The sequence below is a fragment of the Oryzias latipes genome, chromosome 11 (assembly GCF_002234675.1).
Source record: "Oryzias latipes chromosome 11, ASM223467v1".
NCBI classification, from domain to species: domain Eukaryota; kingdom Metazoa; phylum Chordata; class Actinopteri; order Beloniformes; family Adrianichthyidae; genus Oryzias; species Oryzias latipes.
The window spans coordinates 12947049-12974340 of NC_019869.2; the positions used below are offsets into that span (position 1 = coordinate 12947049).

General features: G+C 40.1%; 1 protein-coding gene across 1 annotated transcript; it reads left to right on the forward strand.

Annotated features, from left to right (window-relative positions):
* The first annotated feature begins 984 nt into the window (after positions 1-984).
* LOC101154790 (angiopoietin-2) lies at positions 985-27292 on the forward strand. The gene is made up of 9 exons (XM_004074025.4): positions 985-1875; positions 9991-10146; positions 10804-10925; positions 14072-14304; positions 14613-14737; positions 19198-19299; positions 22025-22191; positions 26134-26264; positions 26493-27292. Exons 1-9 carry the CDS (start codon positions 1558-1560, stop codon positions 26651-26653), a joined length of 1515 nt encoding a protein of 504 aa, XP_004074073.1. The 5' UTR covers positions 985-1557; the 3' UTR covers positions 26654-27292.

Sequence of the window (27292 nt, forward strand, 5' to 3'; positions counted from 1 at the left end):
TCTTTTTAAAAAACAAATACTTACATAAAGGCCAAAAATAAAAGGAACTAAATCCTATTTCAGTCTGATATTTTTTTTTCAATTTTGCACAATGCTCATTCATTCATTCATCTTCTTTATCGTTTATTCCCTTTTGGGGTCACGGGGTTGCCGGAGCCTATCCCGGCCACTTGGGCGAAGGCAAGGAATGCCCTGGACTGGTCGCCAGTCTGTCGCAGGGTAAGACTGGCTACCAGTCCAGGGCACAGGGCAATGCTGTTTGGTAAAAATAGTTTAAAAAAAGAAAAAAAAAACACTATTTGGGAAATTGACCAACTGTCCTAGTTAGTTATTTTTCAATTCTACCTTCTGAAGTGCTATAATCACGCAAAGGTCACAAAAAAGTCTTTCCTAAATAGACTAAAGCCAAACAAAGTAAAAGATTAAAGCCCTAAAAACTTTTTTTTTAGTTTTTTTCCAGAGCAGAATTGAAAAACAAACACATGAAATGCTGCATCACTCCAGGAAATTTCCCCTTTCTGCTCTGGACAGAATGATAACAACCCCAGGATTGGTCAAGAGTTAAATCGGGCAAGCAAAAAAAAAAAAATTTACAATAAAAGACAGTGTCCAGCCACCGACTGATGGTAAAACTGCAAATTGAACTACTTAAAGAATCAGGTTGATTATCAGACCACGAAAAATCTATGTGCTATTATTGTAAACTGTGTGGCGGCTGCTTTGGCCATACAGTGCACAACTGCGACCGTGCCAAAATAAGCAAATTTATGTTTTAGGGACACAGACTGAAGGAGAAAAAGTTAGACGGGGAGTGGGAGGGAGGTACGGTTTTTAGAGAGAGTTCTAGAGCGTTTGCTATTGCGGTGAATGGTGTGTATTTTTGTAGCTTCCTCTTTTAACCCCTGCAAACAGGAGTACGGTTGGAGGGAGGGAGGGAGAAAGTCAAAGAATGGAGGGTGGTTGACTGATTATGTGCAAAGGGGGGGGTGTGTGTGTGGGTGGTGTGTGTGCAGCCTCTCTTTCTCTCTTTCTATGGACTTTAAGAGCTTTACCGCTCTTTTTCTGCAGCAGGCCACTTTCTTCTTGTCCAGAGCAACATGTGGACTCCAGCGGCAAAAGCAGACGGCAGTGAGGACAAGAACTTTTCAGAAGAGAGTTGAATGTTTGGATGTCTGCCGCTGGGTTCCAGGGCTGAGATCCATGCACTGGCAGAGTGTTGGAGCCACAGTAGGAAGCAATCCCCCCCCCCTTTTTTTTTTTTCCCCTTTATGTGCGTTTGCTTACGGAAAACAGCTGGGGCGCAAATTGGGCTGAAGATTATTTGGATGCAACAGCACAGAGGACAACTGGGCAAAAGTGGAGAAGGGATCCAAAAACGCAGCGAGACAGTTGGACTGGGAAGACCGAAGTGGAAAAGTCATGGTCTGAAGGGAAATTTCAAAGAACAGAAACCCAGAAGATAAAAATAGAAGCATCCTGTTCCAGTTGTTCACTTGACCGAGTGGCGGAATCTCTGTCTTCCCTTTCTTCCAAACTCCTCTCTTATACTGCCGTGAAATGGGCCGTTTGATTGCTATGACCTTAGCCTACCTGGCATACCTGTTGCCCACGGCGATTGGCGCTCAGAAGCAGCAGCACAGAGTGCAGCACGGACCGTGCAGCTACACCTTCATTCTCCCAGAGGTGGACAACTGCCGTCCTTTAAAGGACTACCAGTTCACTGATGCACCGCAGAGAGACTCCCCACCTGAAGCGGAGAATGACGCCAGCCAATCCAAGCAACGGCAGGACCAAAGGGAAAGGCCTTCATGGCAGGAGAGGAAGCTGGAGAGTCTGGAGAGCGCCATGGAGAACAACACTCAGTGGTTGCAGAAGGTATGTTTTTAGCAAACCTTTGCTTCTTCTGTCCACATGTCTGGCTCCAACGTAGCTTTCCAACTGTCAACCAAACAACATCTACATCGCTGTCAAGCCTTCATTATTTCCCTAATGCTTCCGGTATCTGGCTCCATGACGATGTGTGAGCATGGTTGTATGTCAGAATGTAAGACCACTGGGATGCCAGAAGTTTCAGTTGCATGCTAGTGCGGGGTTTGCAAAGTTTTCTAATATCAAGTTGGGCGAAATATTTTCTCTGAGTAAGAGCCTCTAAATTAGTTTTCTCCCCCAAAAGGCAACAATTATGCAGGCCGTGTTGCGCTCAATTTATAAGTAAAGTCTATCTAAATCTCCCTGTACCAAACTCAGCTTACATGACTTTTTTTTTTTCTTTTCTGTTTAGATATCATAAACTCATTAGAGAGAGACACATTTGGGCATGTCTCCTCACTGGATGTTTGGCCTTTCCTGTTACATTTAGCCCGGATTACGATGGCCTGCATGACAAGACGTGATTAAGTGGCTTCACAGTTTCAACCACTAAGGTCATCTGGGCACAGGATCAGCAGCAGTTGTCTAGGCTGACATGCTACCCCTATCCATCCCTTTTCCCTTTTTCTTTTTCCCTGCTTTCTCAAAACATTTTTGGTTTACTCTAATCCCCTGGAAGATTTTAAATATTTGTGTCAAGTGTTGAGCAAATATGCCGGTTGTGTTTCCGCATTTGAGAATAGGGCATAACGGCAGTCAAAACTCTTTTCTTTGTGCTCCTGTGATTTCCCGCTTAAAACACATCCTCCGTGGTCTGGATTTCTTTCGACAAATATTCCTGTGCGCCGTTTTGCATCACTGAGTTCGTATAGATCAGACCAAAAATCTCAAATACCTTGTGTTTCCTGCGCACAACGTCTTACCTGACAAAAGATAAAAATCTTTATGTTCTATTGTGCGTAACAAGGCTGATCCACTGAGGCTTTGATGTTCACAGGATGCTCTGTGAGAACAAACTGCATGAATGAGAAAGGGGACTGAAAACACACACTTATTGATGTATGGGTTTTAAAAGCCAAAAATGTGTTATATCCTACATTAATCTTGCGCATTTAAACGATTCTTTTTTCAGATTTTTCCTCTGCTTGCATCTTTTTCTTTGTTCCCTGATGCCATGTTGTCGTCCCTGACCAGTTCACATTGACGTTGATTAAAGGGCATTGTGCCTTCAAACCCGGAGCTGTTGTGTAAGCAGCCTCAGAAGGAGATGTGGTTTAAATCCCCCTGGTAACCGGAGAAAAAGCTCTACTGACGACTTTGCTCTGTTGCCAACTTCTTCCACATCGCGTCTGGAATGAACATAAAAGATCCAACTTTTCAACACACAACCCCCAGCAGGCCAAAGTGATGCATAAATGATCGCACTGTAGGTGGGATGTCTGCATAAACCGGCCATGACCCTACAGACACCATCATTTATGCGCACAATTCCAGTACACTTTGACACTTAGACAACAAAGTCTTTCCAGCTCCTTTCGGAGCTCAATAAACCTCTAGCTCATGATTGGGAAGACGCTGGTGGAGTGGAAGCAGAAGAGCTCCAGGCATCCTTGTGTTGGTGTATCTGTGAAATTTTGCGTGGCCTCACTCAAAGCTCCCTTGGGACGCCACAACCCTCTCTGAGCCTTCCACCCAAACCCCTAGAAAGGAAACACACCCCCACGCACACAGAATTTGGAGCCTTCATACCAATTCGGCATGTTCCACAGAGGAGGCTCTGGGGACTATATTAATGCTGTACATATTTTTCCTTGGTGTTTCCAAGAAACCAGCAGTGTTCGTTTTGTTTTGGACTTAATTCTGAACCAACCCCCCCATCTTGTTCCTTTGACCCTGAAGAGTTGAAACGCGGGATGTGAAAATGGGTTTTAGAGGAAGTTTGTTGTGTTAAAGGACTAAAACTGGCTTAGCTGCTAATGACAAACTTTTGTTTTTGTTCTTGGGCAGCTATAAAAAAACAAACTTGTCAACTAAGAGTAACAGTCAAAAACATCTGACAGCTCATATCATACTGGTCTGTAGTCTTTGCTACATTGATAGTGTTAAGGACCTACTACGATCTTTTCCTCTATTAATCCTTGTGCTATCCTATGGGGTCCAGATGACCCGATCCTTACATTGACGTGTTATCCCTACCATGACAAATGTGGATAAAGGTGAAGAGGATTTCATGTAATCCATGGACACCAGTGCAAATCACAAATTATCAAAGAAAAAAGGTTCAGCGCACTGTCTAGTGAGTCTAGATGACCCAACTCCCATTGTTAAAGTGCCTATGATAAAACAAGGGTTATAAGTATTCCTAGTGGTCTTTGAATTATGATTATCTGTTTTTTAGATAACATTTAAAAAATCTGTCGTTTTCTAGGACATAATTTCTGCAGAGCGGCATGAGCTCATTAGAAATTCACCTCTGAGTTGTAGGCGTGATCGTTGTCACCTTGCACCCTTTCCCATCCCCGTGGCTGAGAACTCAGAGCAGGGAGCTTGTGGCCCACCAGTGTATTTTCTATGCCACAAATATGTTCTTTTTTCCAAAAGCATTTCTTCATGTGTTTCTGATTCGCAACAATTTGAATAAAGAAATATTTAAAAAGGAAATTTTTTAGCTTAATTTGCTCTAAATATGTCCCCCATCATCAGAAAAATGCTCCAAGAGCATGTTAAAAACAACAAAAGCACAATTTTCATCAGATTGGGTATTATTGTTGCCACTTGATGCTGATGGAGGCAGATTGGCTTCCGTCTCATAATATTTCTTCCATCTGTAATAAAACTTCACATGACATTATCTCAATTTTTATTAAAAAAATTAAATAATGCATTTATTAGGAAATAAAAAATGCAAATGAGCAATTAGATGCAAAAAAAAAATCCAAATAAATAAGGACACAAAATAGACTTCCAAAAACGATGGGCTATGGGTTGTTTGCTTGATCAGATGACTTCTTAAAATAGTGCCACAATTTTCAATAAAGAAGGATTCGTTTGAAATCTATTTATCCATCTTAAAACTGCAAAACCTGGCCCCTTAGACATAAATCAAAAATTCTTACCCCAGCAAATAAATATGTCAATGGGGTAAGAAAAAGAAGAACCAAGAATCCTTATTTTAAAAAGAAAACTTGTATCACTCTCAAAGTAAGAATATTATTCTATTGAAAAACGTTCTTTAAGATCATGCTTTAATAAACCCTTCAAAGTAAAGTATATCCACATTTATGATAATATATTACCTTTGGCACACTAAAGAAAACATTTTTAATTAGTTATTTTTGCAGCTCATTTTCCCAACCAGAAGTAATTCGACTCAATCTCTGAGGCTCCGCCTTTTGCTCCTTGTGGCGTAGTTCATACTGTCAACCTAGACTCGGCCTCGGCAGCGTGTCTGCAATTCACCCATGAAAACAAACAAAACTAACAAAACAATCAAGTATTTAAGGATAAAATACTGACAGAAGCCTTATTTTGGAGGCAGAACTTCACTGGTCACTTCTATTATTCTCAACTTTAGCTAGCAGTTTATCATCCATTTTGATGGTGCTTATTCCAGAAGTCCTCTCAAAAATTCTAGTCACTCTCCCAGAAAGTCATCACTGCAGACAATGGTCAAGCACAGCATTTAAAATAGCTGATTATAGTATGTGTCGGTTCAGTTATGACTATGAGAGAAACGAAATTGCTTTGGACTTTGAGAATGCACTCTGTGTTTTTGCAGGTCTCATTACATAGTTTCTAGTATGTTTGTTGCAAATGGAATAGAACAGGATTGCCTCAGTGTAAGTTGTTTTTCTTATGTTAACTTTTAACTTGTTGTGAATTCTATAACCTTAGAATTGTAGCACAGGCTGCATGTCAACTGGGTGTATTAAAAATGAATTTTCTGCTGCTTGATGTCTGAACTATAATAATGATAACAATAATGGATTCGTTTTTTTGGGGTTTTTTTGCGCTTTTCCAGATGCTCAAAGCGCTTACAATGTGTTTCCATTATTCATTCACACTTGGTGATGCTACGGCTGCTCTGACCATTACTGGGACATTCATACGCATTCACACACCAGTGGAGCCACGCCAGAGGCACTCCTGCCTCCTATTGCCTGGGAGCAGAAGGGATCGAACCACCAACCCTTCAGTCATTGGGTGACCTGAGCCACTGCTCAAGGACATACACACTAATTTTTTTTGTCTTCACTACAAAAGTAGGCCCTGTACGAAATAGGTCAAGAAAAAATTCTGTGCTGGCAGATTTTCTTTGACTGAGCAAAAAAAAATAAAAAATTGTGAGAAAAGAAACATGTTGTTAACAAGAATTCATATTTTTAAGAAAAAAAATTTTAATCACTAAAAAAATGGTTTCTCAAATTAAAACTATTTTCTTTTAAAAAAACTTTTCTGATTCAATCATTTTTTCTTGCAAGACAGGAAAAATACATGCTTTCTTTAGACAAGGGTCTTTGTACTTTCTTAAGATTCAATTTTGCAGTTTTATTGCCTTTAAAAACAAAAGATAAATTCCCTGAGCTGTCAGATTATTTTAACACAATGTAACTGTAACTTTACAAATCTAAAAAATATGCAAGTTATGGGCATTATAAATTGTCTGTGTTATAAGGAAAACATACCAGGTTTTACAAAATGTAAAAAGACAGCTTTTGCCATTTTTATATATGATAATGTACATCCATCTTTTATTCAAGTATTTATTGTTAAAACAAAATGTTTTTTTTTTTAACTAATCTCTCAAACATTGGATTTACTGGAATTTAAAAATAAAACTTAGTCCACCTTACTAAACACAACCCCACCAATGTTTTCATCACAAATAGTTTGTCTGTTACTGTGTCAAAGTTCAAAGAAATCTATTGTTAGAATGATTCAACCTTATGATTTTCTTGGCGATAATCCCACTTTTGTCCTTCTTCCTTATCCAAAAGATGATTTGATCTGGCCGTTTGGTGTAGCATTTGACAAAGCTGTAATCAACAATTTGGCAGGAAGAGATGAAGCGAAACCTCCAGCACAAAGGCTCAAACAGGAACACTTGTCTGTTCCTGATAGCAGTTTCAGTGCATTATTCCGATTTTGCTGTAGAAGTTGAGTCTTAAAGTTAACCCTTGTGCTATCCTATGGGGTCCAGATGACCCGATCCTTACATTGTTGTCCCTAGCATGACAAAGGTGGATTAATAACCCTTGTGCTATCTTAGATGACCCCACCCTTACATTGATTTGTTCTCCCTACCATGACAAAGGTGGATAAAGGTGGAAAGATTTCATGTAATCCATGGACACCAGTGAGGTTCACAAATCATTGAAGAAAAAAGGTTCTGCGCACTGTCTAGTGGGTCTAAATGACCCAACTCCCAATGTTAAAGTGCCTAGGATAGCACAAGGGTTAAGGTGACTTCAAACCCCTTAGCATTTACTTTTAAATATTTAGGCAAAGTTTTATTTTTTCATCCCTTATGGTCTCAGTTATTTGATGCTTCAAATGTTAGACACGAAAAAAAAAGTTCAAAAAGCTAGAGAAATGTGCCCGAAAACACAAAGAAGTTGTAGATACAATCAAAGCTGCGTTGTATGGCCCTCCCTATCTCACCTTTTGACCTACCCTCACTGGCAGAGCGGCTGCTTCAGCCCCCTCACTCTTCTCTCCTCCTCTGCCACCCTGCTCAGAGCTGCAAGTGACAAATTCATTGATTAACCCATTTATTTTTCCTTTTTGTTGGTTTTATCTCCATAGCAACCATTTTATTTTTGAGTCGTCTGGGGTTGGCGAACAGGTCTATGTCATTTTTAAAAGAATTGGCAGATTTAAACATTTTGATTAGCTTAGCAACTGCGTTTTTTTTTTGTTCACCATGCTCACATTCCTAATATGTTCATTTTATTGTGCAAAAAATTGAAAAATCGCCATAAATCACACTTTACCATAAAATGGCCACCAAGTCACAGGTCTTTTAGCCATCCTATACATTTTAAAAACATTCCTTTGAACATACCTGAGCGGTGTCGTCGGCCTCCTGGGGGGGAAAGGCGGTGCTTGGTGGTCAGTGGTGGTCTTCTCTTGGGATTGGGGGTCTGGCGTCTAAGCGGGGTTCCCATTGGGGTCTTGGATGATTTGGGCAAGGGACCCTGGCTCTGCACCTTGGGGACCGTGTCTAGCCCGGGGAGGGGGACCCCACCGGTCATTGGTGTGGGGTGCCGGGGTGGCTAGTAGCCTTTTTCCCATGTCGGTCTTGGTGGGGTTGATGGGTGGGCTGTCGGGGGTGCAGTGTGGACTGGTTGTGGGTGGCTCTGGCTCGCTTCTGGGGTGGGGGCAGGGCGTCTCTTGTATTCCTCTCGTCTGGGTGGCAGTGTATGTCTCGAGTAGTCGGTCTTGGGTCTGGGCCTGTGACACCTGGGGGGAGGCGGAGGTCCCTGCATGGCTGGGTCCCCTGCTTGCACACAGTCTGCTCCCTTCGCCCCTCGGCCAGAGGGCTGTGGGGGCATGACCTCCCGCTCTGTTCCCATGGTGGAAGTCTAGTACACTTGTGAGGCATTCAACATGATCAAACATATATCAGGAAACGCACACCTTTAATCTAAATGCTCATTCCTTCTGGTTATACGCGGGCATGGTGGATGTTTAATTGTTTTTTTTGTCGGAAGCGTGATATGTGGCAGGAAGTCTTCTATAGATACTGTGAATTTGTATAAATATGATTAAGACTTGTTAACAGTTGTGTGGATGTCAGATGATGGTGTGTACGTGTGTATATGAGTATCAACGCATGTAATGTAAGTTATATATGACACTCATCCCATGACATTTTATTATGAATCCACAAAAGAACACATCTGTTACAAAGGGTTTTATATTAACACACTGGAAGAGTATCAAACAACATTGTAAAAGCAAAACATGTCCATCACAAAAGGAACTCAGCTGCAATCTGTTTGTACATTTGCTGGATAGGAATAAAAATCCACGACCGCGTATTTGTTTTGTTAGTGGAAAAGTGTTTTGGGGAGATCCATTTAAAGTTTTGGAGAAAACAATGGTCAAACACAGCATTTAGAATCGTCGCTGTCCCACTGTGATGTCTCTTTTTTTTATTCATTCCTTTTGTCATGAAATTCATTTTCACCAGACAAGATATGTGCAAATTTGAGGAGGCTGTGAGGATGCGTCGGTGGTAAATTTTCCCTGCAGATCACAATAAGAAAGAAAAATTGCAAAAAAAAAAAAAAATCTAATTCTTGTAATTCAAGACTGCTAAATTCCATTATGGGTTTTTTACACAGATGATTCGGCATTTATATCTAAATTGTATTAAAAAAAAAAAAGTAAAGGAAAAAAAGCTAAATAACTTTTAACATTGCAACACATTAAAGATACATTTGTTCTGGCAATGCTCGTTTATAAAATAAAACAGTGGACCAAGCATTTGTTGCCTGATTTAAATTCTGTTCAAACTGGGATGGCAACTCATTAACCAGATAATATTGAGTGTCGTCTCCTGCGAGAATTCATTTTCCAGTTGTGCGGTTTAATGACTAAACTCTGATGTCTTCTCTCCAAAAGACTTATAAATATTAATGCTTTCTGGTTTGATATTCAACTTTCCTTTTTTACAAAACAAATTTTCATCATTCACTGCAGCAAAAGTGGAATTGAAATTCCCTTGGTACTTTTCACAAAAATCCAACGATAAGAGAAAGTATTTCTTTAAGAAAAAAATTAAAATCCTATTTTTGGTCTTTTTGTGACTAATTGTTTTTTTTTCTCCTGATGATATTTTTCTCTGGTTTTGTGACAGATACTGTTGAAGAGTCTGTACTTGGGATGAAAAACATGAAAATCGTGATGTCAAAGTACACACTTTTTATCAATTCTCCCTCAGATGTGTTCACTGGCAATGGTAGTGGGGATGATCAGGGGTACAGACATGAAGTTGGAGGTGGGCTAAATTTAAGTCTCAAGGGAGGCCCCTAGTTTGCATCTCGTTGACAGGGGCCCTTTTCATGGAGTGTCAAACTGTCAGAAAATTCTCCGTCTGCTTTTATGTCCCTTCAGCTGGAGAACTTCATCCAAGAAAATGTGCGCTCCGGAATGGAAGAAATAAAGAGATCTGCGGTTCACACTCAGACAGCTGCAATGCTGGAAATGGGAACAAACCTCCTGAGCCAATCGGCAGAGCAGACTCGAAAACTGACCGATGTGGAAACCCAGGTGAGTCCATCCAAAAAAATAAAAATCTGGTTAACTTGCGTTAACGTGTTTACACCCGACCCAAACAATTTGCAATGGAGGTCACGTCAATTCAAAAACTAAACTGGTTCTTCTGAAATACCAGATAAATAGCTAATTAAATGTAAATCTGATGTAACCTGCTGGGAAGCCTTGCCCAAAGGTGGCGGCAGCTGCTTTGAAACAGCTACTATTTGGTCCTCGAGGCTACAATTGACACAATGAGCATGGAGCCTGACAACAAGCCAATTAAAACATAAATATCAGTAGCACAACACAGATGTGTCTTCAATCATTCCATTGCGTTGTTATTACAGATAGAGCTGTTTTGGCCCCCATGCTTTTTTTATGGCTTATCAAAGTAGATATGAAGCTGTACAAACATCTGAACTGCCTTGTTGGAGTTTTCATTTCATCTGTAACTTCAAAACATGTTGCAGGTGCTTATGAGATCATTCTCCCTCAAAGTTTGATTATGAGATCAAAGAAGGCAAATTATTGGATTTGTGTTGCGTTGTGTGACACTGTTTATGCCCAAGGATCCTTTACTAGGGAATTGGCGCTCACAAACAACACTCATTTATTCTAGTATTTGTGCATACTTGGTTAAACTAACACCTAATTTTTCACTGATCTTAGGTGTTAAACCAGACGAGCCGCCTGGAGATCCAGCTGCTCGAGTATTCGCTCTTCACAAACCGCCTTGAGAAACATATTCTCCTGCAGACTCAAGAGATTTCCCGCCTCAGTGACAAAAACAGGTAGGACCATTACTTGCAGGACAAACATTTTGTCATCTATGAGCTCTTTGACAGTGATCCAGCCTTGTCAATATTGTTCTAATGACCAGGAAATCTTCCTGTGTAAAGTATTTTAGCTACCGGTACTTTAATTCATAAAAAAAGACCAAATTATCTGGAAACTGTTGACAATAACAACCACCTCTGATTTGGCCATAATAATAACTGACCAGAAAGAAAAAACAAAGTTTCTGCAGAATGGCTAGTTCATTAGAAATTCAACTCTGAGTAGTGGGCGATACTGTTGGTGCATTGTAAGCCCACCCCCCTTTCCATCGCCCAACTTTTTACATTTTCCCCTGCTACCCTCACAGCCCCAACCTAGTATTACCAATACAACAAAAACACTGAGCAATATCAGAGATATCCAGCCTTACAGTTTAGATCCCGATTCCAGCTCAGACGAGGAAATCACAGACATTCATGGGTCTATTAGCCCATAAGTAGGTGCATCAGAATGGAGTAGAGCAGGGTTTTTTTTAGCCTGCACAGGCTTTTAAGGGGCGTTGAAAAGCTTTCATTTTTTTTTTATAAAAATGACAATAGTCCTTAAAATCTGGAGTGCTTTAAAATATGGATGAATTCTGATTATGCTTATTGATAATGAGGTGATTTTAAGAAGTCCCATTTCTGTAAAAATGTTAGTCTTTTTTTTTACAATCTGCAAAGAGGGTTGGAGGTTTTGTAAATAGACGGCTAATGTATATTAGTGTTGGGCTATGTTTTTTTTACGTGTTACTAGGTTTGAGGTTGGCAATGTCTCAGTAATGATTATTTTAGTGGTATCAATCTGTATTTCCATGTGTTTCAAACAAGTTGGGGAGTTACAGGTTTAATAAATGCACTAACGTGGCTAACTGTGAGCTTTAATAAAGTCCCACTGACTAAATGACTTATCTCTGACTCTTAAGTCTCACTTAATGTGCCTTATAAACGTTTGAAAATAGACCATTCATTGATGGTGCGCCTAATAATCTGGTGCACCCTATCTTTTGCTCTGCTCTTGATACACAACAATTTGAGTAAAGAAATACTCAAAATGGAAAGTTTGAGCCTAATTTTCTTTAAATATGTCCTCCATAATCACAAAAATGCAATAAGAACATGTCAAAAGCACAATTTTCATTGGAGTGGGTTTTTGAACACCTTCAGATTACTTTACACTTGGTATGGCATCCTCCTCAGATTCTGCTTCTTGTTATTATGCATGAGCGTAGTTAACAAGACTCATCTTAAGGTGGGCCTGGGTTGACTTGTTCACAGTAGAGTTCAGATGACCTTTCACACCTGCTGATGGAAGGAGAACATGTACTTCGTTAACACGCTAGTTTGGAATAAAGGTTACATGCATTTTTTTTACAGCTGGATTTTATCTGCACTAAAAATCCCACTTAAAGGGATGTTGTTAGCATCATCTGAAAGAGACATTCTTATACATCCTTAACAAAAAGCCACAAAATGACAAACTCGTGCATATTGTGTAAGCATGGGTGCATGCTTCCTTCAGTTAATGTTAGGAGGGGTTTCCCATTCTTCTGTGGCAGAATGCAGGGTCAGAAAAAGGGCCAGGGGGCGGGGCAATGAGAGCAGGACTGCAACCAGTGCGAGAGGCGGAGTGTGTTTTCACTCTTCAAACCTGCTTGTTTATCATTCCATTCATCTGTACCAAGTGTGACCAAGGGAGATAACAGCGCCCCAGCATTAACACCTGTTCCACATTTGGTCCGTGTGGCCCTGCTCTGACCTTTAGGCCTCGTCCTCAGAGGTGCTGAAATGGTTATGACATGTAAACAAATTAATGCATCTGAACTAGGGCGCGCTCTGCAAGAGGCTTGCTGAAATCCAACGTGTAGCAGCAGATTTGCAGCCGTAGATTGAAATGGAAACTGTTTGTAGAAGGTTACAGCTGCTGAGCTGTAAGGGCAAGTTTTTGAACCACAGCCAAGCTAAAAAAAGGCAGAGACATGTTTGTTTTCACAGGCATTGCATGTAAAATAGGACTGGCAGGAAGAGCAGCAGAGGGATGGAGCAAAAATGCATTCATAATGCACATATTACAACACCAATGATAATAAATAGCACATTATCATCACCATAACACGTTAATAACTCAGGATGCAATGGGATCCAAAAAGGAACATTTGTCCTGCCAACTCTCCTAACTGTTTAAACATCGTTTTGCTGGTTTTATGGCGTAGTCTACACTTTGACTGATCCTCAAAGTAAAATAAGCACAATGGGGAATAATTTGTCTGCTTGTTCTGCCAGTTTTATGGAGAATTTTCCCACCACAGTGATGTGGATTAGAAGTAATGTATATAAAAGAAAATGATTTGGAGTGATCCCCCTCTTCTTCCAACATTCAACCCCATCAGCTCCTTTAAGTGGGAGATTGAGGATCCATCGTGGACAGAGTGTATGCACAGTTTAGAAGTAGCTTGTTCAATCTAGGTGGGTGGATTGCTTTATTAAATAACTGCTGCAGAGTCGTTAGTTAAAGCCATAAAGATCAACCTGCAGGGATTTATGATCTTCATTTAGGGGTGGTGGGGGAGTGCCACTCAAGGAGACGCACACACATACACAGACTGTCAGGTTATTGCCTTCTATGATTGAGCGTCTTAGCTTGCTGGGCCATCTGTGAGTGCTGCTGTGGTACAGGTGTTTATATTGTGTTAGCCCAGTGAGACTGGCACTGATGTGGATTAGTCATCCCTTGTAAATGTGCAACTGTGCGCCATATCCAAAGAAAAATTGCTGAACACTAGATCCTGCACCTGCACCTCCTTTTCTTTTAACCCTTGTGCTATTCTAGGCACTTTAACATTGGGAGTTGGGTCATCTAGACCCCACAAGACAGTGCTCTGAACCTTTTTTCTTCAATGATTTGTGATCTTCATTGGTGTCCATGGATTACATGAAATCCTCTTCACCTTTATCCACCTTTGTCATGGTAGGAATAACACGTCAATGTAAGGGTGGGGTCATAGGATAGCACAAGGGTTAAAATACATATGCAAGGCACTATTCATCAGACAAGGAAATGAAATGATGACCCATATTTGATATTTTTGGTTGGCCTCTTTTTATTTTTGTTTTTTTTACAGTTTCCTAGAACAAAGGCTTTTGGCGCTTGAAGCTCGATACGGAAGGGAGCTGCAGAGTTTGCAGAGCGAAAAGGAGCAGCTTCAAGATCTGCTGGAAAGGCAGAGTCAACTGGTTGGTCAGCTTCAGGGGGAGCTTGGAAGTTCCACGCTCAACAGCACTTTACTCCAGAGCCAGCAGGCCATGCTCACAGACACTGTGCAGAAGCTGCTGACGAAAGTCAATCACTGCAACGGTAAGGCCCTGAGAGTTTACAGAGTTTGGAGCCGCAAATTGCACTGTCAACATCTGTTATTCAAAACTCCAAGATACACACAAAAATGGGGATGGGGCAACACCGCTGAATGGGGAGGTTTTATGCTGGCGAGAGGTGATCTGCATCGGCTTGTAATTCAGATGGCAGACACACTGCTTCCATATTTAATATTCAGGCTGCAAACATCAAAGGCTTAAGGAAGACAGCTCACATGCAGCATGGCATTTGGATATGGATCAAAAGCTACGGATTTCAGTCTGTCAACATATGCTTTCATGTTTCTGCAGAGGTTTCCAGCATCCCCAAGAAGGAGCCGCATCATTTCAGGGACTGCGCAGAAATCCTGCGATCTGGAGTGAAAGAGAGTGGAGTTTATAGCATACGCCTGCACAACTCCACCCGGGACGTTGAGGTAGAAAATCTTTAACCTCTTAGCGCCTTCACTTCTATGATAAATCCAAATTTAGCTACAAACAGCTTCACATCAATCTGACTCCATCAGGTTTGAGAGGCCTTTGAAGGCTTCCGTAAAAAACTGACACTTCTGCCTAATGAAGAGTTCAAATTGCAGCCTCATAACAATAAGTGATGATGATGTTGTTGAATCCCAGCTGTGTGTTGACCCAATTTCTGTCGCAGAAGCTGAGGTGTGGTTTACATCCGAATGTGCCATGTTTATCAAACCTTCTAAAAATGACATTGGCAGCATTTTGGAGTTAAACCCACAACGTTGGGCTGCGTGGGAGGTAGATGTTAAAGAGCACTGGCCTTTTCCTGCAAATATCACCTAACTGACACTGACGTGAAACTTTTTTTTTTTGAAACCTTTTGTCCTTTTGTCTCACGGCTCTTTTATTCTTTATCTCTTTACAGGCTTGTTAAAAACACTTGCATTAAATAAGTTACAACCTAACAAATACTACAAGGTAAAACTCCTCTGATTTCATTAAAGATCCTCTTTTAAACTATTTCCATGTGTTCCCAGTAGTCTTTTCATTATGATTTTATATTTTTTATCCAAAATATGCCTACAAAATAGGCATATTTAACCTACAAAACATGCAGCCATTGAACGCACGTTGAAAGTTAAACCAGTTGAACTTTGACCAATCAGGAACTCGGATTTGGTAGTGACGTATGGATGGTGTCCTGGTGGCAGCTGTTTGAAAGTTGATCGTGAAGGACACATTAATAATTGAAGTTTGTGCCCAGGCAGAGTTAAATAACTCCAAGTCTTTCATATACAAGAAGAGAGCTGTCAAAGACAAAGCCAAGATTTGCACCGCGCCTATATTTTGCATGACGTCTCTTAGCTGTATGTACATGGGCTAGTATCGGGTAGCAACAGACCAATTTGAAAACCGTATGCTAAAAGCGTGTTCATGAACGCTCATTACAAGTGTATGAAGCAGGAGTTGTGGGCGGGACAACAAAAATGGTGAGCAATGTTGGAGCAATCCAACCAGATAGTTTTGAGTCAGATGTCAGCTCAGACAAGAAAAACAAAGGATCTAGTTGTCTACAGGTGGATGCATCACAATGGAACAGAGGAAGGTTTCAATGAAAGGATCTATGTTTTTTGTGTTTGTCCTTATTAAAAAATAAAATAAATAAATAATAAAAGGGTGTTGCTTTTACGTCACAAATACGATTTTTTTCAAAACGGCATTTTTTACAACTGCTCCAGATTCACAGCAATTTGAATAAATTAAGCATAAATGTTACGCTTATTTTTTTCTTTATATATGTCCGCTATCATCAGCAGAATGTCACATGAACATGTTAAATACATCCAAAACAAAACTGTCATCAGAGTGGGTCATTAAAACACACAAAGACTTTAACACGAACACAGATGCAGACGCCACGCTGCGTTATAGCGGGCCAAAATAATAAGAAGCAGGAGCATCAAACCTGCAGACTTTACAGTGAATGAGCGTGTGCTGCTGAATACAGAGTCAGAAAAGCCTAGAATGGACTTCCACTGATCTGAAATGCCTGCTTTCTGCTAACTCAGCCATAGCAGCCGGCAGCAGGATATCATTTCTGTGAATCACATCAAGCCTTCTTGGATGAGATCTTCCCTCTTGCGGCTTTAACAGTGTGGTGGAGGTGGAGCTGGTAGGGGTGAAACAGCTTTTTGTTATGCATTGCTTTCAGCCTAGTTTACTGTTGGCTGCCTCCCCTCCTGCCTCTGTTTCCCTCAGTTCCTATTTTTTTTTGTTACTGTGGGCAGGACAGCCAGGTGTTAGGCACATGTGCCGTGTGTTTCCTGGCCAACTGGGGCCGTTGTTGGTTTCAGCAGAAACAAGTTCCTCACCAAAACGAGGCTGCTTTCAGTCTGTGCCATTCACTTCCTGTGTGGCAGCCGAACCAGTTGTTAAATTTTTTTTTTTTTTTAAATGACCCATTTTCTAAACAGCGAGTGTTTTCTCAGACTGACTGGAGGCAAAACTTATCTTTTTGTTTTACTGGACATCATCTTATTTGTTAGTTTTTTTCTGTTCTGAAAATAAAGCATCCCTTTTAAAAATGTCATAAAAGCACAACTTTCTCAAAGCAAAAACACATTTAAATATTCCCACTCATTAAATTGAAAATTAAACCTTTATTAAACTGAGTTGATTGAGCTTGCTCTTGGAAAAAAGCTAGAAATTGTAGGTTTCACATGACTGGAGTTTAGACTGGAGCATTTGGGAATTGACTTCGATTTAAAATTCTTTTTTGCAAACCTTGTTTAGAAATGCAGAGAAGTTCCCACATGACCAGAATACTGCATGCACACATGTTTGTTTGTTCAGGGGGCAGTGTTTGGTGGGTGGGGGGCGGCAAAAAAAAAAAAAAAAACCTTTCATGTCTAAACATTTGCGATTTTTGCCAACATACTAGTCTGTGCCCAGCACAGCAACTCTTACATTTATGACAGCAAACTGTTTCATCTTCATTAACTGTTCAAAATACAAAGATTGCCAAGGAAAATAAAATCCTAGCATTTTTTTTTATATGCATATCAAGCAAATAAACTATCTAATTAGGAGGATTTATGCACTTCTCGCATTGCTTGGAAAGTTCACTCTATCAAGTCAGCACTACCTGCATTTAAGGATGCCAAAATAAGTGTCATCAGACACACAGAATATTACTAAATAAATTCCCAGAAGTTTAGATTTCAAAATTGGTCACTAGATTAATTTTTGGTGTTCTTCTAAATGGCAAAATGCGCTGCCAAGGAAGAAGGAAAGCAATCTGTTGAAATCCAAACCGCAACCCCCCCCCCCCCCCCCCCCCCCCCCACACACACACACACACACACTTTTTTCCCCCCTAGGGATAAGAGAGCATGCAGAGATGTTAGTTTTTTCTTCCCACCTGGGTCATATCATTGTATGACACCCTGAAATGTGAAGCCCCTGCCCCCATTTTGCATTCATTTCATTGCAACCCACAGAACACTGTATCTTCTGAACGACAAGGGGGATTTAAAAGACTTATTATTTGTTTAAAAACAAAAACAAAAAAAGAAGTTGTTTTATAATCCGGAGCGCCTTATTTTTGGATTAATTCTGGTTGTGTTTATTGTTGTCAAAGCAAATTTGAAGGGTGTTAGGTGTTTTGCACATAGGGTTGGGTGTCATTATAAATACACTAATGTAGCTAACGTGTGGCGGTTTCATTCTGTCTTTTTTTTATGTGTTAATTACGAGGTTAGGAGTTAGCATAGTCACAGTAATGTTTGTTTCATTCTGTTTTTTTTTACCTGTGACAAGGTTGGGGGTTATAGCTATTGTTGAAAATACAGTATGTAATTTTTTAATCCTAAATGTTACTTTTGTACGACTGAGTTTTGGGGCCACCCAAAAAAAAAAAAAAGAAAGGAAATTCAGAGATTTAAAGTTGTAAATCTATGAGTAAAAAACGTGTAAATTTACGAGAAAAAAAAAAAAAACTTGATTACAACTAGATTATTAATGATTTATTCGTTGATGGGTGGCTTGCAGGATCTCTGCAGCCTGTTGAAGAAGCCGTCGGTATCCCTGCAGCTGTTCACTTTATGCATTTTCGATGTTCTTATGCTAATATAATAGACTATTTTAATTCATCTTTGTTGTTTTATGTTGAAACGAGACATTTCATCTGGAGGAGGAAACGCTTGGAACCCTGTTTACCTTCTGCTTTGGTGATTTGCGAATAACAGTTACATGATAAAATGAGGCAAAAGGAATTCTGGATATGTGAATGAAAAGGAAAATAAAAGCTGCAGCAGTCCTCTACACCCAAAGGTGTCTCTGAGCTCCTTATTTTACATATGAAACTCAGCTTTAGCGACACCAAACACCGGAACAACGACTACACCATAATAATAATTTGATTTTGAGTCGCCAAAAGGTTCGGGATTTTTTGTTTTTTAAACCTATACGGAAATGAAGCTTTACAAAATGCTCCACATATTTCATCTTCAAGCCAGACTCCGATAAACAGACAACTTTGGTGTTTTTTCCTCGTTAATTTATGGCTTTTTTCCCTCGTAAATTTACGACTTTAAAGTTGTGAATTTTTTTTTTTTTAAATTCTTTGTATACTGACCCTAAGACTTTGTCGTACTTTTGTGTCATGTTGCAATGCAAATAAAGTCGTTTGAAAGATGAAAAAAGTTTGTTTGCACAAGATTTTCTCCTGTGAAAAAGCTCTCTGTGCTCTACAAGCCGGCTCAAACAAGCCAGACAGCAGCGGAGCTCTTAGCTGCTAAAGAGGCCAGCAGCTCTCCTAACAGCTGGCAGAGAGCGGCATTTCCCATCTTTTTTAAAGCGAACAGAACTTATCAGCCGTGGTAGCTCATAGCAAACTTTAGAATAACAGTCCTTTTCTTTGCAGGTCTTCTGCGACATGACGACTGAAGGCGGAGGGTGGACAGTCCTGCAGCATCGAAGAAACGGCTCTGTTGATTTCCATCGTGGATGGAAGGATTACAAAATGGTAGGACCTGTAATGGGGGTGTTTAGGAAGTGTTGCTCTCAGAAGCCTGCACCCCCCAGCACCAAATGTCTATGCACAGGAGGTTTTAATAATTATTCCTGAGCGGTTTGGCATTAGGAGGCGTGGGAGAGCGGCTAGTCTGTGATCCCAGGTGACCTGCGGATGTTGTGCTTGGCTGCCCTCGTGTTCGCTACCACCCCCCCATGTTTTTGCACCTGCTCTAACTGCTTCTCTCCGACTTCCACAACCTCATAAACAGAATCACGTCTGCAGGTTAGGCACTCGGGACTCGCATAACACTGTCATTTGTATCTGTCCACAAGTTTTAGCCCCAAAAAAGAATCTGACCATAAAGCAGCTCCGTCGCTGAGTCACAAGTGTTTCAACATGGTGGGCTTCTGCTCTGTTTTGAGTTTTAATGACTGTCATTGGAGCTCCATCACACAGGTTTTTTTTTTTTTTTTTTTTAAGAAAAACAACATTCCTTTTGTGCAATAGAAAAATAGAAGAGAAGTAATTGCAAAGCTTTTAGAATAAGTGACTGATGCTGCCTCTGGTTTTTCGGTGGACCGCAGAAGTTATTTGTCTCACTCCCACGCCAACAAATCAATTGCCAGGACTAGGTTTGAAAATCAAATACAGGGAGAGAAATGTGACAGCAAAACAAAACCAGCCAGACCCCCCCCCCCCAAAAAAAAAAAAAAAAGCTCAAAAACCACTTTCAAGCACAATGTTTTTACAAGTGAATGATAAACATTTGGCTCCAGCCAGAGCATGGGAGCACTGGGGCCCTGTAGATGGCTGGGGCCCTGTAGATGTACAAAAGGCCTCAGTGGCCTGCTCTGCTCCGTCCTCCATAAATCTTTGGTCAGGATTGATCAAAAGTTGCAAACAGGTCTGCCTGCTTGATTATAAATGTCCCACATACCTCCCCTGATTTAAAATGACTCAAAGAATACATACTCAGCTCAAAACTAAAAGTAAACAACTTGTGCAATTTCTTTTTCTATAAATCTTTTATTTTGCAAGTCAACACATAATGCTTGAATAGATCCAACTATATTTACACCTATCAGAATACAGTAAGGGGAAAAAAGTATTTAGTCAGCCACCGATTGTGTAAGGCTAGATGTGACAAATGCACAAACGTGTTTTTCAGCATCCCTTTTAGAAAGTATCTTTGTGATCATAGCTATATTGTGAGCCTTAAATGATAAATCCAGGTCAAATAAAACCCTAGGTTTTAATTGTTTTTATAAAGGTGGGCGAGGTCAGAGTTACAGGGCTACATGAATCAACCCTTTCCTCATGACCCCATAGGAGGAAAGAAGCTCATTGTGAAAAGAGATTGTCGCTCCAACTCCACTTTTCTTGGTAATACAAAAAACAGAAACAGACGACAGTGCTTATTGTTGTCACACCACTGACTTTGCCGACCTCTAGTCTAAATCCTTTAGTACCAGAGATTTCGCCAGTGACACCTAAATAACACAGTCTCTTTGACTTAAACTAATTCTTTGACCGTTTCCATGATCATGGCTTTTCATACGTAACACAGTACTAACATAAAGCATTGCATAAAGCCGATTTTCTCAGCTTTATTGCACAAGAATTAGGTTAATTGTGTAAATGATTCAAGATTTATGGAATGTCAACATTGGAGCTAAAACTCCGATATCAAAGGGTTAAATAATTTATAAGGGAAGTGGAAGGTTTTGAAAGAATCGTGGCAGTTACATTTCACTAACAAATCAATGAAAAGGAAGTAGATTCAATTTCCTAATGTCTACTCGAAGTCTGTCTATTCCTAAAAAGTTCCATTTAAAAAAGATGTTTCAAAGTTTTAGAAATCTTAAACAAATTGTGCCTTTTAACTGAAAATTTGAGACGAAAATGAAATTAATACAATGTCCTCTTTGCAAGGAGTTTTGCCTGATTGTTCCTAGGTTCTTATGGTTACCTATATAACAGTTTCTTATGTTTTATGTCAGCTTCACGTTTTAAGTCAAAAAGAAACTTTTTGAGATTTCTTGTAAAATTTTACAATAAATAAATATATTTTACAACTCGCATTGTTATTCATCTGTTTTAGGCTAAAATAAGAAATTTAGATCAAATCTAAAATTGAATTGATCATACATTCATACTATGAAGAGGCAGATGGTATGATATAAATATTTAAAGAAGAACTTTAATAATGCTTTCGTTTTTTCATTGTCTAGTGATAGAATCCTTCTTAGTCACATCCTAAAAGAACATCCCACGTGAAGCTCTTCTAAAGTTTACACACACTCACAGGGTTAAAGTAATCCTTCTCTTCGTAATTGGGAACATAAACATCAAAAGAAACCTAATCTCCATCACCGTTTATGAATTTATTGTAATGCCTTTTTCTTGTGTTCAAACTAAAAAGTGGGACATTTCACGAGGCCAGGTGTAACCTTAGCTTTTTTAGGCTAAAGGGGTGAGGGAGATAAATAGGTAGGTAGATAGGTATATTGACTTGGCTGTTGACTAGCCTGAAGCTTTGGGAGTGGAATATTTCAGTCAAAGTCTCACTGGACTGTCTTAAGTAATCGACGTGATAAATGTACTTTCATGGAAAACCAGCTTTTTCCATATTAAAGCAAAAATTCTGGGAGATTGTCAGTAAAAAATGTTAGAGGTTTTTTTTGGTGTGTGTGTGTGCGTGTCTCATGTTGCCATATCTTTGTGTTCGATGCAGGGCTTTGGAGAACCGTCAGGGGAGCACTGGCTGGGGAATGAGATCATCCACAAGCTGACCAGCTCCCAGGAATACAGCCTGCATGTCCAGCTCAAAGACAGGGAGGGGAACGAGGCCTTCTCGCACTACGACCGCTTCTACATAGACGGAGAGGAAAACAACTACAGGTGGAAACATAATGCAGCTTAAGGTCGTTATTATTCAAGCAAACAACATTTTCTTTAATTAAATTATGAAGTGGTTGTACCAGAAGCGGTAACAGAGGGGATGCCACACAGAGATCTGACAGCATGTTAAAGTAAAACGCTTAAGAACAATTAGTTCCACATATATGACATCAGCAGGCTGTAATTATTCTTTGAGCGCTCGTCAAGAGCCTTCTCGGGTGGAACAATCAAAGTGCAGCAAATGCCCTACAAGTTTTTTTCTCTGCTGTTTAAATGCCAGCATATTTTTATGAGTTCTCAAGTCTTTCACACACTTTAAAACACGTTTTTGTCGTCCTGAAATGTTGTTTCGAATGAAAAATTGAATTGACCCATTTGAGTTTGCTTCGGATCTTAACAGCAGTGCCCTAAAATGCATCTCTTGAAGGAGCACAAAAACGTCTGGAAATACTCAAAAGGACCTGGCTGCAAGAATCATCGAACAGACCTGGAAGTCCTCGACCAGAAATAGAAATATCCCCAATCAGCCAGAAAAAAAAACAAAAAAAACGTTTTTTTTTTTTAAATGGTGACTCTAACTCTTTTTCGTTTTAAGCTTTAAAACGTATTTTATAATCCTGATCACTTTATTCTGAAAGTGATAAAACAATTACCATTTTTTTCCCCTAATTTAAGCTTAACCTGCCCTCTAAAACTTTATTTTGTACTGGTGACTTTAACACTTCCCCCTGATTCACATTTTTAAAGCTAAATTTTTTGAGCTTTTAAGTGTATTGTAATGTTCATTTCTCTCTGTAAACACCCCAAAAGCGGTATCTTGATCAGTTTACGCATTTCTAACCGTTCCTTTAAAAACCTGTCTGTGACGACCCGCTACTTTGGGAGTTGGGAGGGGCTGTGCTCATTGTGATGACATAAAGTGTGGAACAGCCCCTTCCTGGAAGAGTCTGCACCGCCAGCACCGTCCCCAGGCTAACAGACACACCCACTTTCTCTGCTAAGGTAGCAGTGATTGGCAAGACGTGTTTATTTTATATTCACAAAATGAACATCTATCTTTGCAAAAGTTTGGATGTTATTTGTTTTCGTGGGCTAAAGACAGACACGCGGCAAAGGCCAGCTCTTGGTTGAAGTCATGTAATGGCCGCCACCCACACAGAGCCAAAGGCGGGGCCTCAAAGATCGAATTGTCTTACTTGTGGGTAGGAAAATGAGCTTAGAAAATAATTCCTATTTTTATAAAAACATTGTTCTTTAGTGTGCCACAGGAATCACATACATGGATATAGTTTACTCTGAAGGGGCTTAAGAAAAGCACACTAAAGGCCCTTTGAGCTATAATAATATATGTAATATTTCTGAAATTGTTTTGAATGTGAATTTAAAAGGCCTTGTATGTTTATTGTTATAAGATTATAAAACTTCAATTTTATTTAAAAAAAAAGCATTCCTCCACAAAGAACGGATCTGTTTCACATTAGCACAAACATAATCAACTTCATTTTCAGACCTTCAAAATAAAGCTCATTGTTTTGTAACCCTTGTCCTATCCTAGGCACTTTAACGTTGGGATTCGGGTCATCTAGACCCACTAGACAGTGCTCTGAACCTTTTTTCTTCAATGATTTGTGATCTTCACTGGTGTCCATGGATTACATGAAATCTTTCCACCTTTATCCACCTTTGTCATGGTAGGGAGAACACGTCAATGTAAGGGTGGGGTCATCTAAGATAGCACAAGGGACATTTCGTAAAATCTTTTGGAACCAGGTCACTTTACAAAGCTTTACAGTTTTGTTTGGCACAAACACAAATCCCACTCTGATGCATGTACAGTGTTCCTTTTGTTTATAAGTATAATAGCCTGCAAAATGCACTGAACAAAATCAGTGAGACAGTGAAAGGTGAATCATGAAATAGCAAGGGACCACTATCATAAATAAATTAAATAAATTATGCTTTGACCTAAAGTTGCATGCTTTACGCTTCTGCCCGATGATGTCATGTGTCATCTTGTTGTCAGCAGCCAGGTCCCTCTAAAATGCAGCTCAATCTTTACCTCCACGGTAACCCTACAATCATTAACAAGATTATCTCCTGGCAAGCTGAAGCTGTGCTTCCTTCAAAAAGAGACAGAAAGAAAGTGCAAATCAAAATAGACTGGGGTAGATTTCACAAAAACTCACTGGGATTTGCCCTTATGCGGTAAAAGTTTAGAAAGCTTATGATGTCGGGGCTGACAAATTATGATCACATGTGGGTGTTTGCTTCCAAGAGCTGTAATTGTGCAGCAAATTCAATTTGCCTGAATTTCTTCCACATCATAGCGGGGCAAAATTGAATGTTCTACAGTCTTGCCTCTTGGCTACTCAGTTTGAGGTGAAGCACCTGACTGAATGTAATCACCTCTGCGGCCTGCTGGATCTTAGATCACCTTCTCTTTAACGCGTTCAACGTGTAGGGGCTCCCACGGCACAGGGAAGACGCCGGCTTGGCCTGCGGAGTTATATTATTCCCAAGCCAGACCTGTGGCGCTCCACAGATGGTCAACTGAAGAAATTCTCATCCTTAACTGCATCCAGCGTGCTCCCTGGAGCAGCATGGAGGTCCTCACCTCAAAGTTCATGCATTAATCATCAGTGTGGCAAACCACCTTCTCATCTGAGCCAGCCAAGAATAGCTTTCCATATAGTAAAGAAAGCAGCAGACATTCCCTAAATGTAACACTATCTTCATTAGGAATGCATACAATAACAATGTAACAGACAGTCACCTTGAAAGGAGTTAGAATGTGGTCCGTGGTGTTGGTGGATGAGCTGAACCAGCATGTCTGGATGGGATGGCGAACGCAAATGTTTAGGCAGTTAGAAAAGCTGCCTTCCTCAACCTGTCCAACAGGATATCCCATAGCCTGTGGTCACCATCATGTCTAATTTAATAGTTTTGTAGCTTAATTCAATTTATTCTGAAAAGTATCGCTTTAGTTGCATGACAAAACATCCCACTTTCTCCTATTTCATCATTTTGCTTGCTTGTCCCAAGCGCTGTCACCTCAAACCTTACTTTGGCATCTCTCCGTGACGTGTTGTCCTGGCCTGTGAACTCACAAATCCACAAGGAGGATTCTTCATTTAGTCATCACAGACGCGTGCCCCGGGCTACAGAGGAGGGGGACGAGGAGGCAGCGGATAACTCTGCAGAGAGCGTAGCACTAACAAGACAGAATGACCGTGCAAAGGAGAGAGGGCCGTGCAGCAATACTGACCTCCCTCGTCTTCAAAGCCATGCAAACATGGATGGACAAAGAAAGGAGCGTGTGCAACTGCAGTTTGGGAAAAACTACTCACATGGGGGGGGGGGGGGGGATTCTTTGCGTGTGTTTTACAGACAATGCACAGCATGGAGGAAAAAAAATGGGAGGCTTTCAGGTTTCTTTTATTTTATTTTGACATTTATCAACAACGGAAATCTGGGGGAGAATTTACATTATTAAAACAAAAAATACTGCAATATACCCCTGAGTGGCTTATAAGAGCTACAGAATGCAACCCTTTTGTTTATTTACTTTTCCCTTGGTTTTCCAAAAAGTGACTGATTTTGGTGTTTCATCAAAATACAAGCCTTTCAAATGATTCATGTAAAGAAACAGCAAAGACCTTTTTTTCTTGGTTTTTGTTGATTTTACAAAGTAAAATACGCCTGCAGGCAAACCACCTTGTGGAAAATCTAAACTGAACATTAAGAAGCAGCACGTTTGCCTCTACAAACCTCATCATGTCAGTATCTATTGACAAAAGAAGCCTTTAAAACCATAAAGTTTTGTCAGGGACCTAAGAGATTCATTTTAGAAATGGTAAAAACAGCAGAGTTCAGCTCCACATTCTCCAATTTAAATGACTGCTTTTCTTTAATGAAAGTCTGTGTTAATCCTCAAACTTTCAGCCTCCACGCCGATGGCTTCAGTGGCACCGCCGGACGAACCAGCAGCCTCACCCACACTGGAAGCCAGTTCAGCACCAAGGACAGAGACAATGACAGCTGCACCTGCAAGTGCGCTCAGCTCGCGTCCGGAGGTAAGCCGTGTCTATCAAATGGTGCTGCTCATCTGCCGCCGTCTAAAGCTGTCTCTTTATAATCTCGTTTAACATTTCTGTGCACCTCCTTGTAAATGTCTTGCAGTGGATTTGCATTTCCCTTTGCGCCTGTATAAAGTTATTGCTGACTTACAGATGTGCGCTTTGGCTTTTACATTTCCTGAGCTTGAAACTCAATGGCCTTTTTTTCTCCTGATCTCTATGCAGGATGGTGGTTTGAGGCTTGTGGTCCATCCAACCTGAATGGCATTTATTATCCTGCTTCCTCTAATGTTGTCCGCTACAATGGGATTAAGTGGTACTATTGGAAGGGTCCAAATACGATGGCTACCATGACAACCATGATGGTGCGACCAGCTAATTTTTAAATGATTACATTTCTAGAAAAAATTACAGAAAAGGAAAAAAAAAACTAAAAAAAAAAAGGTACTGAATGTTTTGGGAACTTTTCAGCCTAAACATTAATATATGGAACTTGAAAAACTAAAGGCTGGTAGTTTTTCTAAATAGAATGAAAGTTTTTAATCAAGCACAAATATGAAAGGATCCCAAATCCAGTTTCCATGCTCATTGTAACTAACACAAACAACCTTTGTAGGAATCAAGATGACTGCGTTCTGGTTTGGAAAAGGCAAAAGTGTGGTCCTTTCACAGTTTGGTTTCCACAAACCAAAGAAGTAAACACAGTTGCATAATTACCGTTTATTTCAAGAAAACAACAAAAAAAGCCCAAATCCGAAGAAAAGTCAAACTGCATTAGGGATAGAAAATCAAATCTAACTAAACATGTGCTAGTAATTAGATGAATATATTCAGATGTCTAGCAGGACTAGCCAGTATTTCTCTTCTCTCATTTTGTTTTCTTTCCTGTAGGCTATTTTTCATTTATTTGATTGATTTGATTTATTTAAGTGTCATGCACTAATGTGCCCAGCCCACACGGGCTTATATGACACTGAAAAACAGAATACACAATACATAGAGATACATCCCCATCACAAAAAAAA